The sequence below is a fragment of the Budorcas taxicolor genome, chromosome 5, assembly GCF_023091745.1.
Source record: "Budorcas taxicolor isolate Tak-1 chromosome 5, Takin1.1, whole genome shotgun sequence".
NCBI classification, from domain to species: domain Eukaryota; kingdom Metazoa; phylum Chordata; class Mammalia; order Artiodactyla; family Bovidae; genus Budorcas; species Budorcas taxicolor.
The window spans coordinates 157,236,453-157,251,305 of NC_068914.1; the positions used below are offsets into that span (position 1 = coordinate 157,236,453).

General features: G+C 51.0%; 1 protein-coding gene across 2 annotated transcripts in view; it reads right to left on the bottom strand.

Moving 5' to 3' along the window:
• Window positions 1-1,308: 1,308 nt before the first annotated feature.
• The window catches only part of ARFGAP3 (ADP ribosylation factor GTPase activating protein 3), a 51,898-nt gene continuing 38,353 nt past the window's right edge, over window positions 1,309-14,853 (bottom strand). Inside the window, exons 12-16 of one of the 2 annotated variants that reach the window (XM_052639696.1) lie at window positions 13,580-13,711; window positions 9,431-9,554; window positions 8,369-8,459; window positions 3,573-3,694; window positions 1,309-2,381 (exon numbers count right to left, since the gene is read on the bottom strand). In XM_052639696.1, coding sequence (XP_052495656.1) covers window positions 2,364-2,381; window positions 3,573-3,694; window positions 8,369-8,459; window positions 9,431-9,554; window positions 13,580-13,711 — 487 coding nt within the window. In that variant the 3' untranslated portion in view covers window positions 1,309-2,363. Of the gene's footprint in view, window positions 2,382-3,572; window positions 3,695-7,938; window positions 8,460-9,430; window positions 9,555-13,579; window positions 13,712-14,853 lie in introns of those variants that run through there. The other variant, XM_052639695.1, reaches the window with a different exon arrangement.

Below are 14,853 nucleotides of genomic sequence, written 5' to 3' on the forward strand. Positions count from 1 at the left end.
CAGAAATACCTGGTCCTCACCGGCTTTGCTCTCAGGAGCGAAAGCATAATAAACACTTTTTCCAAAGCCCCACTGCTTAACCCTTCAGACCGGTCTTGGCCAGTTTCCTCCAGGTCCCTGGGTCGTCATAGCACCATTTTTTTTAATCAATAGATCCCAAATGTGATTTGTTAGAACAATTATTAACTCACATCTTTACTATTTGAAGCACTCGTGCAAACTGATTCCAAAACAAAACACCAAGTCTCAAGGGTAAGTGGACCAGGAACACAAATTAAAGTCTGTCTCTCGCGCACACACACACAGACGCACACACCCACAGACACACACACATGCTGGGGTGAGGTGGGGTGGGGTGGGGTGAGCCCACCAGATGGGGCTCCTCCAGCCTGGCCCTGCAGTCCCAGGCCCTTCCACGTGCAGAGATTCAGTGACAGCGAGAAGCACGGCCAGAGTCGAGGGAGGCCCTTCTGCTAAGTCTCATTCGCCTCCTCTGTAAAATGGGACCATAACCTGCTTGGAGGGTCTTCTGGAGGTGGTTTGAGCCCTGGCCCTGGCCTGGAGAGGGTTCACCCAGTGTGGGAGCATCTCATGAACTGTTACGGACTGAAATGTGTCTCCCTAGAGTTTAACACGACTGCATTTGGAGGTGGGGCCTTTAAGGAGGCAATTAAGCTTAAAGGGGCCCAGATCCCATAGAGACAGCAGAGCGGGGGTGGGGGCAGCCGTCTACAAGCCCACCCACGATGCCACCTTGATCCTGCACGTCTCGTTTTCAGGAGCGTGAGAAGCACACTCTGTTGTTTCAGCCGCCCTGGCTGTGGCACTGGGTTAGGGCGGCGCCTTGGGCTTGAAAGCACCACTCTGCACACCCTCGCTTTCAACAAGGGCTGCTGCCTTGCTCCTGCGCTCTGGGCAACACCCCAGTGCAGGGAAGGCACACCTTGGGCCCCAGTCAAGTCAAGAAAGTCAAGAAAGTGAAAGCCGCTCAGTCGTGTCCGACTCTGCGACCCCATGGACTGTAGCCCACCAGGCTCCTCTGTCTATGGAAATCTTCAGGCCAGACTACTGGAGTGGGTAGTCATTCCCTTCTCCAGGGGATCTTCCCAACCCAGGGATCGAACCCAGGTCTCCCACATTGCAGGCAGATTCTATACCATCTGAGCCACCAGGGAAGCCCCAGACCCACACACAAAAACAGATCCATCTGGAATTACATCCTAATCAAATGCACACTAATGCTATACCACGAGCCCTAACTCTAGACTCATCACAAAACTTTTGTAAAGAAAAAAGTAGGGAACGCAATCTGTTGCAACTGTTTATTATATTCAGAAGTCTACAAATTTGAGCTTTTAAGAAAAATTCACAAAATACTCAGTTGAAACCACATATCTGGTTCATCAAATTTCGAATATATTTTACTGTGCTGAACAATATATTCTAATGCTGTCTAAAACACAGCCAAATTATTTTTCATTCATTTGTACACATTCTGTCATTTTTTGAAAGCCAAGATTAAGATAAAAAATATTAAGAAAACTATCCAATTACAACTACTGTTTCCCCATAAACTGAAATATTTTCTGTGGGTGTATCTTCTCACCTTATTCATTTTTTACTTCTGTACACCATATCGATTTATAAATGCACTTAGGGAGTTCTCATCTTCTATTTCTCATAAATTCAAACAGTGACACCTTGTCAAAAGATTAATTTGCTTGGCAATGCAGAAGCTTGGGCTGTTAAAAGCACTCACTGAAAATTATTTTTTAAATTTATAGATCATATAAAACAAACAATTTCCAAGGGACAGATGTCTTTAGACATTATTTTGAAATTACCTTAAGATGTGGAAGTATCGATGAATTTATCAAATTAGACACCAGCTATTTTTGGTCTTTTATTTTTATTCGTTGTTCCCTTTTTAATGAAGTATGTGTTGTAAGTTTTGTTTCTCCAGGCCCTTCTCATATCAGCTGATTCGGGCAGCCTTTAGCCATGAGTCTCACTGCTCTGAGACACCCTCCCCTCCCCCAGTGAAGAGAGGCCGAGGAGCCCTTGACTGCGGACCTCCAGCTGTTAGAACCAAAGAGTCCAAGGAAATAAAGCAGGGATGTGCATGGATATGCCAGACAGAAGTAACACAAAACCGAAATTACAATGAAGCTTCTACAACATCAAAAATGAGAATTTCTAAAAAGAAATATTAAAGATCAGACATGAATACATATATATACCACGAGAAAAAGTAGCAAAACAATCTGCGCAAAGCCAGCTGGTCTTCACTGCAGTCTGCGATGTGGTCACTGGTTCACGAAAAGAGGAATGTCTCCAGGAAACACTCACCGAAAACATCAGTGTTAAGAACCGTAGCGATCCTGCAGAGAGAACCAACACGGGAGTTCACCAGGGTCAGCATCGGTTCCGCTTTCTCAGCATCAGCGAAACAGATGCCTCAGTGACAGGAGCCCGCAGCTGAGGAAGCGGGAACCGGAGCCCCTGGGCGGCGGGAGGGGCCGTGAGGGGCGCGGTGAGCCCTCCAGGAGGCAGGTATGACGGGGGACAGAGGAACACACGTGGAGTCTGAACCCCGAAATTCTGGGTCGGCTGAGTGGTCTCACCAGGAGCAGCTTAACCTCTGTGCCTCTGTTTCTCCATCTACAAAATGGGGATGATCACCTACAAAGAGGGAGGTCACCTCTGTGGAAGGACTGATGTGGGCTCGGCTGACCTAAGGGACATGAAAGAGCTCTGGGAATTCTAACGAAAGCTTGGGCCGACAACAGCCGCTGGCCCAGGGCGGAGGAAGCCTCCACAGTGGGGGTGTCTCCCCAACCTGGAAGACCTCCACTTAGAGGCATCAGAGTTCACGTCTATCAGGTCCTGCCCTCTGTGGCTGCGTTTCCCATTCATAAGCATCCTAAAATAACTTGATGTAAGCAGGAAGGTTCATGGAATAGCCTTCAGATAATCAGAGCCGGCCTTAAAGTGTTATACACAAGTGTGTTCCACCCTCGCCTCACACAATCTAAATACTCAACTTGGGGAATAGTTAAATAAATTACACACATTTTTGCTCAACAGAATGTACTGAATAGCTTCCAAAGAATTTTGAATTACATGGAAATGCTCATAACATAACATCAGGAAGAAAAAGAGGATATAAAATCACACATACAATATAATCCTTTAACATTTTTAAACAGGTGTGCACAGAAATCTAGAATTAGAATAAACCAAAATATTAATGAACGTTTTCCTTGGGAGGTGGGGTTATGGGCAATTTTTAACTTTGTTCTTAATATTTTTGTTTTTTAACATAAGAGAAAAGTAGTAATGATCATGACAATTCCTGTAACAATTCCTCTGGAGTCATAAACTAGAAAATTTAAACAAATATGAAATTATAAGTTCTGGTTTTCATGATGTCCTGGGGTTACACTGTAGCAAACACATAAATCGAGAATATAAAATCTAATTCTCTGGCAATTAAAGAGTGGTCCAAATCTCATTTTCAAAACTACGAACCCACCATCAAACTCAGTTACCATCGTCCCCATCTCACTGACCTGAATGGAAGTCATGACTCCGTTAGCAAAGACGGAGAGCTTTCCGGCAACCGACCTCACTCCCTGCTTGAACTGGGCCATGTCGGGAGCTGTGGGCAGCACGCTGGTGAGGTTGTAGCTTCCTGCACACAGAGCAGATGCTGGCTTGTCACTCGTCACTCCACCGTAGCAACGGCGCAGCCAGCGTCCAGGGACTGGAGAGCTTGGGGGATGCGCCCCCCACCCCCCAATGCCCATGGGCAGCAGCTGTGGTTAAGGGACAGGACCCGGGGGTGGGTTTCAGTGCCAGCCCCACCATGAACCAGCTGCAAGACCCCACAGTGAGACAGGATGTGGCATTAGGTCTCAGAACCATCGGGGCTCAAATACTGGCACTGACACTTCCAAGCTGTGTGTCTTTGGAGAGATTTCTTACCCTCTCTGGGCCCCCGTTTCCTCCAGGCAGTTAACACAAGACCTGACAGGCAAGAACTCAGTACGTGGCAGATGGGCGGACATCAGTAGGTTTTTCAGGCTCAGCATCAGTTCCCCCTTCTGGTGAAAGCCCTCCTCCCTTCTTTGGGAGGTCTCTGCCCTGATCCCCGCCCCCTCCCCCCGAAACCATGTGTGGACACGTGACCCAGACCTGGCCAATCAGAGGGATTCCCATCTACTCAAGGGAGGGGACCGTCTGCTTGCTCTGGGGTTACTGGTGGGACAGAGAGCTGCTCTGTCTGTGGCCAGGGCTGCCCCCCTCCCACCCACCCCTCAAGGAGCAGGAGGAAGCCTGTCTCAGAGCAACAAAAGGAGGCTCACCCGGGGAGGCGGCCAGACGGGCAAGGCTCCTGATGGCCAGCTCCCAGGCAGAGGCTGACCCTCACCTTCACCGAGGCCCGGGCCAGCTGGGTATCTCTGCTGCCTAGGTTCTGGTTCGTCCCAGGACAGACATGCACGCGTGGCGTGCGTCCGAGTCATCAGCCATCAGGGGTCTCCGAGCCAACAGGTAGGCTTTGGTGGCATGCTCTTGCCACTCAGTTGTGATCGGGCGCTGGAGGGGCTCAGAGACTGAGTGACCCCAAACCTGGGGTCCCCCAGGAAGCCAGCCCAGCTGCCCTTGGCTCCACATGAGACCCATCTACACCCGCCCGCCCCTTAAGCAGTAGAAGCCAGGTCTCTTGCCAGGAACAAAATGGAAGACACATGTTTACCTTCCAGCACAGGGGCCACCGAGAGAGACCCTGTGTTTCCCACAGCACTGTTCCCACACTGACCACTGGGGGAGGGGCCCAGGGGCAGCCGCCTCCCCCTCTCTGCCTCCAGGTGATTTTTAAAAATTTGGTAGCCCTTTGCTGATGTCTTCCCATGTGGCTCAGCTGGTAAAGAATCTGCCTGCAATGCGGGAGACCTGGGTACGATCCCTGGGTTGGGAAGATCCCCTGGAGAAGGGAAAGGCTAGCCACTCCAGTATTCTGGCCTGGAGAATTCCATGGACTGTATAGTCTGTGGGGTCGCAAAGAGCTGGACACGACTGAGCAACTTGCACTCACTTCACTTGCCGATGGCAGGGCGGCAGCCTAGCCCAAGGGCGGGCCTTGGGTTCCGCCCAGCGTGGTAGGGCTGCCAGCCTGTGGGATGAGTCTTAGGAGAAACAAAGAGCTCATGCGAGACCTGGAGCGCAAAGGGCCCGAGTCATAGCTGCTCCGTGACACCCAGAGGTCAGTGGAGGTGACCTCGGCACCAGCGCCTCCACTTACAAGTTTTCAACTCAGCAGCGTTTAAAGAGGAGGGCAAGGCTGAGGTGGGAGGTTTAAGCTGGAACCAGAGCCCCTTGGGTGCACAGACTTCCCTTCGCTCAGGCTGGTGCAGCTCCAGTTTGTGCAGCTGAACTGGCCGGTGACCCCACCACACAGCTGTGATGTGTGACACACACGTTCAGCAAGTCACCAAGCAAAACCACCTGACGGCTGACTGAGGTCCGTGCTTTGGAGGCTGGCAAACCCCAAGAGGCCAGGTTCCTGGGCTCGGCGAGTGAGAGCCAGGACACGGGAGAGTGGCTGAGGGGCCTCGCAGGAGCCTCAAGATCCGGGGAAACGACAAACACGCCGAGGGTCCCCCCGTGACGCCGGGCAAGTGCGCATGGAGCCCGGACACAGGTGTCCGCAGTGCCCTGGCAGTCCCACGGGGGCCCTGTTCAGACTCAGATGATCGCAATCATTTCTGGAAAGAAATGCCCTAGAGGGCCAAGCTGGGTTTGCAGTTTCTTTTGTTCCAGCGCTGCTCTCACAAAGCTACCTCTGCTCTGTCATCGGCGCACTGAGTGGCGACCTCCGAGGCAGTGCCCGGGGATGGCAGGCCCCAGCTGACCCTGCTCTAGAGTGATCGCGGCGGCTGGTTATGTGTGTTCCCCACCCAGTCCCTCCAAGATCCTGGAAAGGACTGGCGCCCCTGCAAATGCCAGGGTTAAGCCACACCCCCAGGAAGTATTTTTGCTTCACCAGGAGGCATTTCCAATCTGGAACTGTCTTCCCCTGAACTCCAAAGAGATTATAAAGGTGACTGTGATCCACCCCGTGTGCCGATACTTCACAGATGGGGAAACAGTCTAAGATAAGGAACACAGAACACGCTCTTCAAACCAGCTTTTGCTCTTTGTTGAAATGCACTCTAAATAAAGGGGTAAATATTTAATGAGAGTTGTTCAGTGCACTCCCATTTAGAGCAGTTATTAAAGGCATCTGACGAGAGATGCGGAGATGAGAGGGGAGTCGTGGTCTGAACCATCTGGGGGGTCTGGAATGGAGAGGGGAGTAGGCCCTTGGCCATTGGGGAGGAGCTGGGGTCCCTGGGCAGCCTTGCATAACCAGGGCACCCCCATGGTGACTGCGAGTCCTCAGGACGAGAGTTGTCTTGGACCCACAAGGACCAAGAAAATTAATAGACCTTTGTTCTCTGAAAGGGGACAGGAAGGTAAACATAGGCTGGCCGCAGCCTGCCTTCAACAACTGAGAAAGGCTGCTCATTTGATCTCTGAAGGCTTTTTTTTTTTTTTAACAAACAATGTTTCAGAGTGAGACTTCCAGTAACTCCAATTACAAAAACACATACAGCTGGGGGTGCTTTTCAAACCTGATAGGTTCTCTGGCTGCCCTGCCTCTGTGCCAGGGCGCCCCCGCAAGGAGGCAGGCCTGACCCACAGGCCGGCCGAGCACCCCTCTGCCGGGGGGTGGCGGGTGGGGCGGTCACACAAGGAAGTTGCCCGGAAGAGAGGCCGGGACGCGGGAAGTTCACAGATGAGAACACAGCTTCTCCTGCTGGAGGCCAGAGGGTGGTCCTGCTCTGCCTGTCTCCGGGTCAGTGCTTGGGGGGTGGACTTGGGGGACAGCTAGAACCCTCTCTCTCCCCTCTCGCCACAGCACAGCAGCCTGGCAGTGCCCGCTGCACCCCGAGGGCCACGGTGGCTCTTGAGACGCCCCCCAAACCCCATCACAGAAGGCCTGAGGCACTGGGGTCTCCCCCCTGGCCTTCTCTGCTGAGGCTATTTTTCTCTGGGCTTCTCTGTGGCTGCAGGGCCGCCTGTGTGGGTCCCTCCCTGACCTCTCCCAGCTCCTTCAGGGCTGGAAACGAGGGTGCAGGCAGTGCTGGGCCCCGAAGGCCTCGGAGAGCCCCCTCCCCTGGGCGTTCCTGCTGACGAATGGGCTCCTGAAAGGACCTCAGAGGACCCTGCTCCTGGAAGGTTGGCTGTGACTCAAGAGGGACACTGGCCCTTTCCCTGCCCCCAAGGCCTGACTGAGCAGGACTAGAGCAGGCCTCAGAGTCAGAGGCCCAAGCAGAGGCACGTGGTTCTCAATGTTCGTGTCGGGCCTGTGTGCTGAGGCTCACTACCTGGGGCGCCCAGATATCTCCTCATCCGGGTCTGGACCCTCCTCTCCACCTCCCTGGTTCCAAAGCCCCATCTGTCTCCAGGGAAGGCAGAGGCTGGTGGAGTCACCTGTTCCATCTGCCCTGCCTACTCCTGGGGCCTGGGAGGGACCCCTGGGGGCCTGCCATGTCCAGATCCCAGGGGGATCCCACTGAGATCTGTCCCAGTGCCCAGGGGGCACTTGATAGAAAGTGCCCCATTTATGCCCCAGTACATGCTTGTGAGGTGAGTATTACCCACCCACTTTACAGAGGAGGAGACTGAGGCCAAAGGCAACCTGATACTCCAGGATTCACAGTTAGGGAGTGGGTCACGTCACACAAGAGCCCAGGGCTGTCCCCTCCAAGGCTGTAACACCATACAAACTAGATCTCATGTTCACACTATGCTAGGAAACCCCCCCACCCCCCCCACACCCCCTGCTGCAATGACAACACTTCAGGAAGACAACTTCCTGAAACTGCAGGTAACTTTGGGGAGGTTGCTTAAATGTCATGACCTGATTTCTTCACATGCAAAGCCTGGAACAATAACTTCCGCTCTGCCTGACTTACAGGGGCCATGTGCGTGTGTGTGCTCCGTCCCTCAGTCACGTCTGACTCCCTGCGACTCCCGCAGCCTGCCAGGCTCCTCTGTCCATGAGATTTCCCGGGCAAGAATACTGGAGTGGATTGGACCCACTCCAGGGGATTTTCCTGACCCAGGGATCGAACCCACGACATCTCCTGCATCTCCTACATCGGCAGGCAGGTTCTTTACAACTGCGTCCCCTGGGAAGCCCTGGCAGCGTCGAATACCGGCTGCCAACAGTCTTGGAAAGGTGAGAAGTCCTGCGCAGAGAAGACGGAGGGGCGGTGGGGACTAGCCTCGTCGCCCACCCGCCTGCCCGGCCTGTTACCTGCCGTCTGCTTCCTCTGCTCATCGAACAGGTCAGCTGAGCTGATGGAAGAACTTGCCGAAAGCCTCTCCAGCCGAGCCCTGGCTTCGTACTACAGGAGAGCAGCAAGAAAAGGAAAATCAGGCTCCAAAATCATGAGCAATTCTGCAGAAAGGATCACTGAGGAGCTGTCACGGCGCTCGGGTTCCGCAGTCACAAGCAGACAGATCAACGCCCAAAGGTCAGTCGGGGGGGGGGAGCCCAGAGGGAGGGTGACAGTGACGGCTCTGTGGCAGTGCTGCCGCCACCCAGCTGCCAGGAAAGGCCGCTCCACGAGCCTCTCTCTCGACAGCCTTCTGTTATTTGCTAACTGAACTTGAGTGCTGTCCACTTTAAGACAAGGCCGTGTCTAGGGGGTGGAGAACAACCAGGTGGCAGGTCTAAATACTCTCAGAACGCTGGTGGAATTTCTACTGCTACAACATAAACTCAGTACACCTCAGGAAATAATTCTCTGCATTGTGCAAGAAGCCTAGTGATAACCCGCATCGCTAAGAATTTCGTGTAAGCACACGACTACTTCACAAGGAGAAGGGACCTTTCAGGTTCCCCATTTCCATTTGAGTCTTACTGTTTAGCCAGACTCCACTGAGATAAGCTCATTAACATCTCTGAGAAAAGAGGCAACAATCTCTCTTCTGAAAATAAATATACCTACCTTCAAGAAACAGCTATGTACTTCATTTAGCTATGGTTAAGAAAATTACTAAGGAAATTACAGGTGTATCAAAAATTCCTGAAATTTATTCAAAAGATATTGAATGGATGGCTATTCAAAACACTGGGAAAGGAATAAGAGGAAGATGTAACACAGGCCCTACCTTTCTATCACTCTTCTAGTTGGAGCAGCCAAGTGGGACCACTGGGCAGAAAGACGTGGGCTCGAGTCCTGCCCTGGGGACAGGGGAACTTTGCAGCCTCAGTCCATCTCACTTAGTATTCGGCACCTCCTCCCACTCCTTCCATGTCCCTGGCTTGCTTTCTGCTCTGTGGGGACCACACAGAACCACTCTGGACACTTACATCAGCTTTGGCTTGCCTTCCAAAGTACATATCTGAGGAAATGGCTTTGACATTGCCAAACTTCTTCTGGGCCTCATCTGTATTTTCAGCTGGCTCATAGTCTGGCTTGCGGCGAGTGGTAGGTCTACAGTTAGAAACAGCCAAGGCAGGAATGACATCAGCAAGGTGGTGGAGCAGGCGTTTTTCACATTATCCCCCAGAGAACACCGGTGTGTGTGTGCGTGCGTGCGTGTGTGTGTGTGTCATTTGGTTGATTTTTGTTTTGTGTGCGTGCGTGCGTGTGCGTGCGTGCATGTGTGTGTGTGTGTGTGTGTGATTTGGTTGATTTTTGTTTTTATTTATTTGGCTGCACCAGGTCTTAGCTGCATCATGCGAGATCTAGTTCCCCAACCGGGATTAAACCCACACCCTCAGCAATGAAAGCGAAGACTCCTAACCACTGGATCACCAGAGAATTCCTGAGAATACCGGTTCTGACAATCACCCACAGACGAGCATGCCTTTGTGGGAGTCCAGGAGTCCAGCAGAGAGGCTCCAACACGCTGTTGGAGCAAAAAGAATCCAAGACTGGCTGCACTGAAGAGGTAAGAGGAAGAGCTTCACTCTGCTCACGCTATTCCTCCTCCCAGGCAGCGCTGCTCGGGGCCGAGCGAGGTCCACTCGGCCTGCCATCTCTCCCAGAGGGAAAGGCATGAGGCGGGTGGCAGGGTGCCTGGTTTCCAAGGATGCCTAGGGCTTCCTCATCCACCCGGAACACTGAGGGGATCTACCTGGCTGAGGTGCTGGGAGGGGCTGCCAGGGCTGAGAACTCATCAAAGGCATGCGGATTCTACTAACCACTTCCTGGGCTCCATGGGCAGGCCTGCTCACAAAGCACTGCGTGCACTTTGCCTGCGGAGCCCTCAGTAGGCCACGGGGCCGCCAGGGCTGACCCATGAACCCTCCCTCCTGCACACGCCCTGGTAAGTGCGAGCCTGTGCAGACAGCCAGTGAGCACGTGCAGAGGGCCAGCCTGACTCTGGGCTGGCAGAAAAGTGCACTGACTTCAGCTTCCCAGGGCACCATCCTAGGGGAAGCAAGCAGGAGGCTCTCATCCCTGTGTGTGGGACGGAGAGAAGACAGGCCATCTTAAGACTTCAACCCCCTAAAGGGGTAAGTGGGGAGGAGAGAGTGCATCCATAGAAAAGGCCTGAGAACACCCTAGCGTCTCCAGCACGGCTGACAGTTGATGGCATTTCTCATCGAAAGCTGAGCAGGAAAGACTAGAGGAGGTGATTCCTCCTTCAAATGCAAAGACAGCAACACGACTCCAAAGTGAAAGTGAAGTCGCTCAGTCACGTCCGACTCTTTGCGACCCCGTGGACTGTAGCCCACCAAGCTTCTCTGTCCATGGGATTCTCCAGGCAAGAATACTGGAGTGGGTTGCCATTTCCTTCTGCAGGGGATCTTCCCGACCCAGGGATCGAACCCGGGTTTCCCACATTGGAGTCAGACGCTTTAAGCCCTGAGCCACCAGGGAAGCCTGAGGAACATGAAACATGATACCACAAGAGGAAACAGTAATTTTCTAGTAACTGACACCATATAACTGCCTGACAAAGAATTCAAAATAATTTCTTTAAGGAAGCTTATCATCCTTCTAGCTTCAAGCACAAGCTGGAATCAAGACTGCTGGGGGGAAAAAATAAAAAACCTCAGATATGCAGATGACACCACCCTTAGGGCAGAAGGTGAAGAGGAACTAAAGAGCCTCTTGATGAAAGTGAAAGAGGAGAGTGAAAAAGCTGGCTTAAACTCAACATTCAAAAAATGAAGGTCATGGCATCCGGTCCCATTACTTCATGGCAAATAGATGGGAAACAGTGGAAACAGTGACAGACTTTATTTTCTTGGGCTATAAAATCACTGCGGATGGTGACTGCAGTCATGAAATTAAAAGACACTTGCTTCTTGGAAGAAAAGCTAAGACCAACCTAGACAGCATATTAAAAAGCAGAGACCTTACTTTACTAACAAAGGTCCATATAGTCAAAGGCTATGGTTTTTCCAGCACTCACATGTGGATGTGAGAATTAAAGCTGTGCACTGAAGAACTGATGCTTTTGAACTGTTGAGTTGGAGTGTCCCTTGGACTGAAAGGAGATCAAACCAGTCAATCCTAAAAGAAATCATCCTTTGAATGTTCACTGGAAGGACTGATGCTGAAGCTGAAGCTCCAATACTTTGGCCACCTGATGCGAAGAACTGACTCATTGGAAAAGACCCTGATGCTAGGAAAGATTGAAGGCAGGAGGAGAAGGGGATGACAGAGGATGAGATGATTGGATGGCATCACCAGCTCAATGGACATGAGTTTGAGCAAGCTCTGGGAGATGGTGATGGACAGGGAGGCCTGACGTGCTGCAGACCCCCATGGGGTCACAAAGAGTCAGACACAACTGAGTGACTCAACAACAACAACTATATATATATCTGAATCACTTTGGTGTACAGCAGAAACTCACACCACATCATAAATCAACTGTGCTTCAATTAAAAATAAAAGAAGGAAAGAATATCTTGAAACAAATGAAAATGGAAACGCTTATGGCATACAGCAAAAGCAATACTAAGAGGGAAGTTTAATGCCAACAGGTATACGGAAAGGTGGTCAACATCTCTAACCGTCAGGGAAAGGCAGATCAAAACCTCACACCTGTTAGAATGGCCATCGTTAAGAAGATACTAGATAAGCGTTGGTAAAGATTGGAGAACACGGAGACTTGGTACACCAATGGTGGGAAAGGAAGTTAGCACAGCCACACAGAAAACAGCACAGAAGTTCATCAGAAAGTTAAAAACAGAACTGCCATCTGCTCCCACTTCTGGGTATAAATCTGAAGGAAACAAAGTTGGTAGTGTGAAGAGATCTCTGCAGCCCATGTTCACGACCAAGGTTTCCACAGCAGTCAAGTTGTGGAAACAATCTGCGTATCTGTCAGTGGGTGAATGGATAGGGGAAATATGATCCCACATACACAATGGGATAACATTCTGCTATGAAACAGAAGGAAATCCTGCCACTTATGACAATAAGGATGAACCTGGGGGACATCACACGAAGTCAGACAGAGAAAGACAGATACTGCATGTCCTCACTTGTGGGTAGAATCTAAAATTTTTTTTAAAAGGTTGAATTCAAAGAAACAGAAACTAGAACAGTGGTTCCCAAGGAGGTGGGGGAAATGGGTAGACGCCGGTCAGAGGGTACAAACTCTTCATCATTTGTAATAAGAAGAGTAAGTTCTGGGGACCCAACATCCAGCAGAGCGACTCGTTAATAACCTGAAGTGTGCTCAGCACAAAGAACAAAAACAGCCAAAGCAGGTTAAGCTAATTGGAGGTAAGGCAAATGTATTTCTCACTTATCATGTAAGCACATGCCATTTTACTTTTTAAAAAGGCAACAGCAGTAATTCTGTAAAGGGATTTTAGGCCACTTTAAAAAGCCTGTAAATTCTATTTAGAAAAAAAAAAGAATAAATATCCAAACCACACATTTTCTGCTACGTAATATAGGCCTGTAATTTGACTTCAGTTCCACGGATCAATCAGTAAATACTGAATACGCTGTGACGCACGTAAAGCACTGTTCCATGCTACACAGGATACAAGTGAGCAGGGCGGCGGTATATCCCAGTCACCGAGGACAATTCCAGGTCACACTTACTGTCGCAACGTGCTGGGACTGTCCCCCTACACTCCCAGCAGTTCCCTGGTTTGGACGACACGTTATTCAGCCCTTCATTCACGATCACCAAAAGCTGGAGACAGTTCTTTGACAGGTAAATGGATAAACAGACTCAACGACAAAGAGGGATGAACACAGCAAAACACAAGTCTCAACCGCACTGCTGCTGCTGCTGCTAAGTCGCTTCAGTCGTGTCCGAGCTATGGAACGTTCAAGAAGTCTGTCTAACAAAGCCAGTTACTGCTCGACTCCAGGATAGGAGCTTCTGGGAAAGGCAAAGCTGTAAGTTCAGGAGACAGACCAGGATACAAAGAATATTCTTGAAATAGTACAACACATTCATTTACTAGGGTCAGAGAATGTCTCTGGAGACGCACGTGGAGTCACAGTTTGCAGTCCCACCTCTCTGGGGTCCATACCTGTCCGTATAGCCTGTGTTTTTCGGAATTGGGTCAGTGTCTTTGATGGTCTCTTTCTTCCAGTAGGAATCTGAACCGTCATCCCAGCTAGGGAAAGAACTGCTCCTTAACTCCATGGGCTCGTCAAAGAACCTGTATGGGAGAGAGCAGAAGAGAGACTTTGGAGGACCTTACTGATGTCCACTCACATCGGGTACATGGGCACTGCACTTCCCAGACCCCCCTGAAGCTGGGGGCGGCCGTGTGCAACAGGATCGGACACGAGGCAAATCACTCCCAAGGCCTTTCGGGTGCTCAGTCCTCTCTTCCCTCCCGAGTGGAAGGGGTTGTGTTTTCCAGGGGCTGTAGCTTCAGGCAGGTGACACCACCATCCACCTGGACAATCAAGGTGCCACCAGAAGGACAGATAATCTATATCCTTAGCTGCCTTTAGTGAACAAAGAAATAAACCATCCCTGCGCTAAGCCCTTAAGATCTGGGGGGAGTATTTATCACTGTGGCATAACCTAGCCTATCCCAACAGCACAGGACACCCTTGAGGGTTACCCAGCTATAGGCTGGTCATGAATGACGCTTCAGGAGGGCTTCCCTGATGGCTCAGGCGGTAAAGAATCTGCCGGCAATGCAGGAGACTCAGGTTCAATCCCTGGGTGGAGAAGATCCCCTGGAGAAGGAAACAGTGAGCCACTCCAGTATTCTTGCCTGGAAAACCCCATGGAAAGAGGAGCCTGGCAGGCTATAGTCCATGGTGTTGCAAAGAGTTGGACATGACTTAGCAACTAAACCACCATCAATGCTTCAGGACCTGGAGAACTGACACCATTCTAGGAGTCCCTTGTTGGTAACCCTGCCATGTTAGCCCTGGATAAGACAGCACTCCTAACAGAAACCACCAGTTAGTGTAAGTGATGCTAACTGGCCTCATTCTGGAGTCAGGTGCAGACCTAAGACTGTTGATCACTGGACCATCCCACAGATGCTCTTTCAGACTGGAGCCGGAAGTGGACTTGGTAAGCATCTCAGGGGGGACGTTGGCCTGCTGGGTCAGTTTACACTTTCATTAGCTGACCATCATTGAGCAAGGAGTGGCTCAGAGAGCAAAACTCAATGGCAGATTCAGGTCCTATGTTGGGGGAGAAAGACCTGTGACGGGGAGCAGCAGGCTTTGCCTGGGACAGGACAGAAATAGACCGGTGAGGTGGGTGTGCCAGAGATGTACTCAGAAGTGACTGGGCCATCTCCAAATTCGTGACAGCTTAGGATGGAAAAAAAAA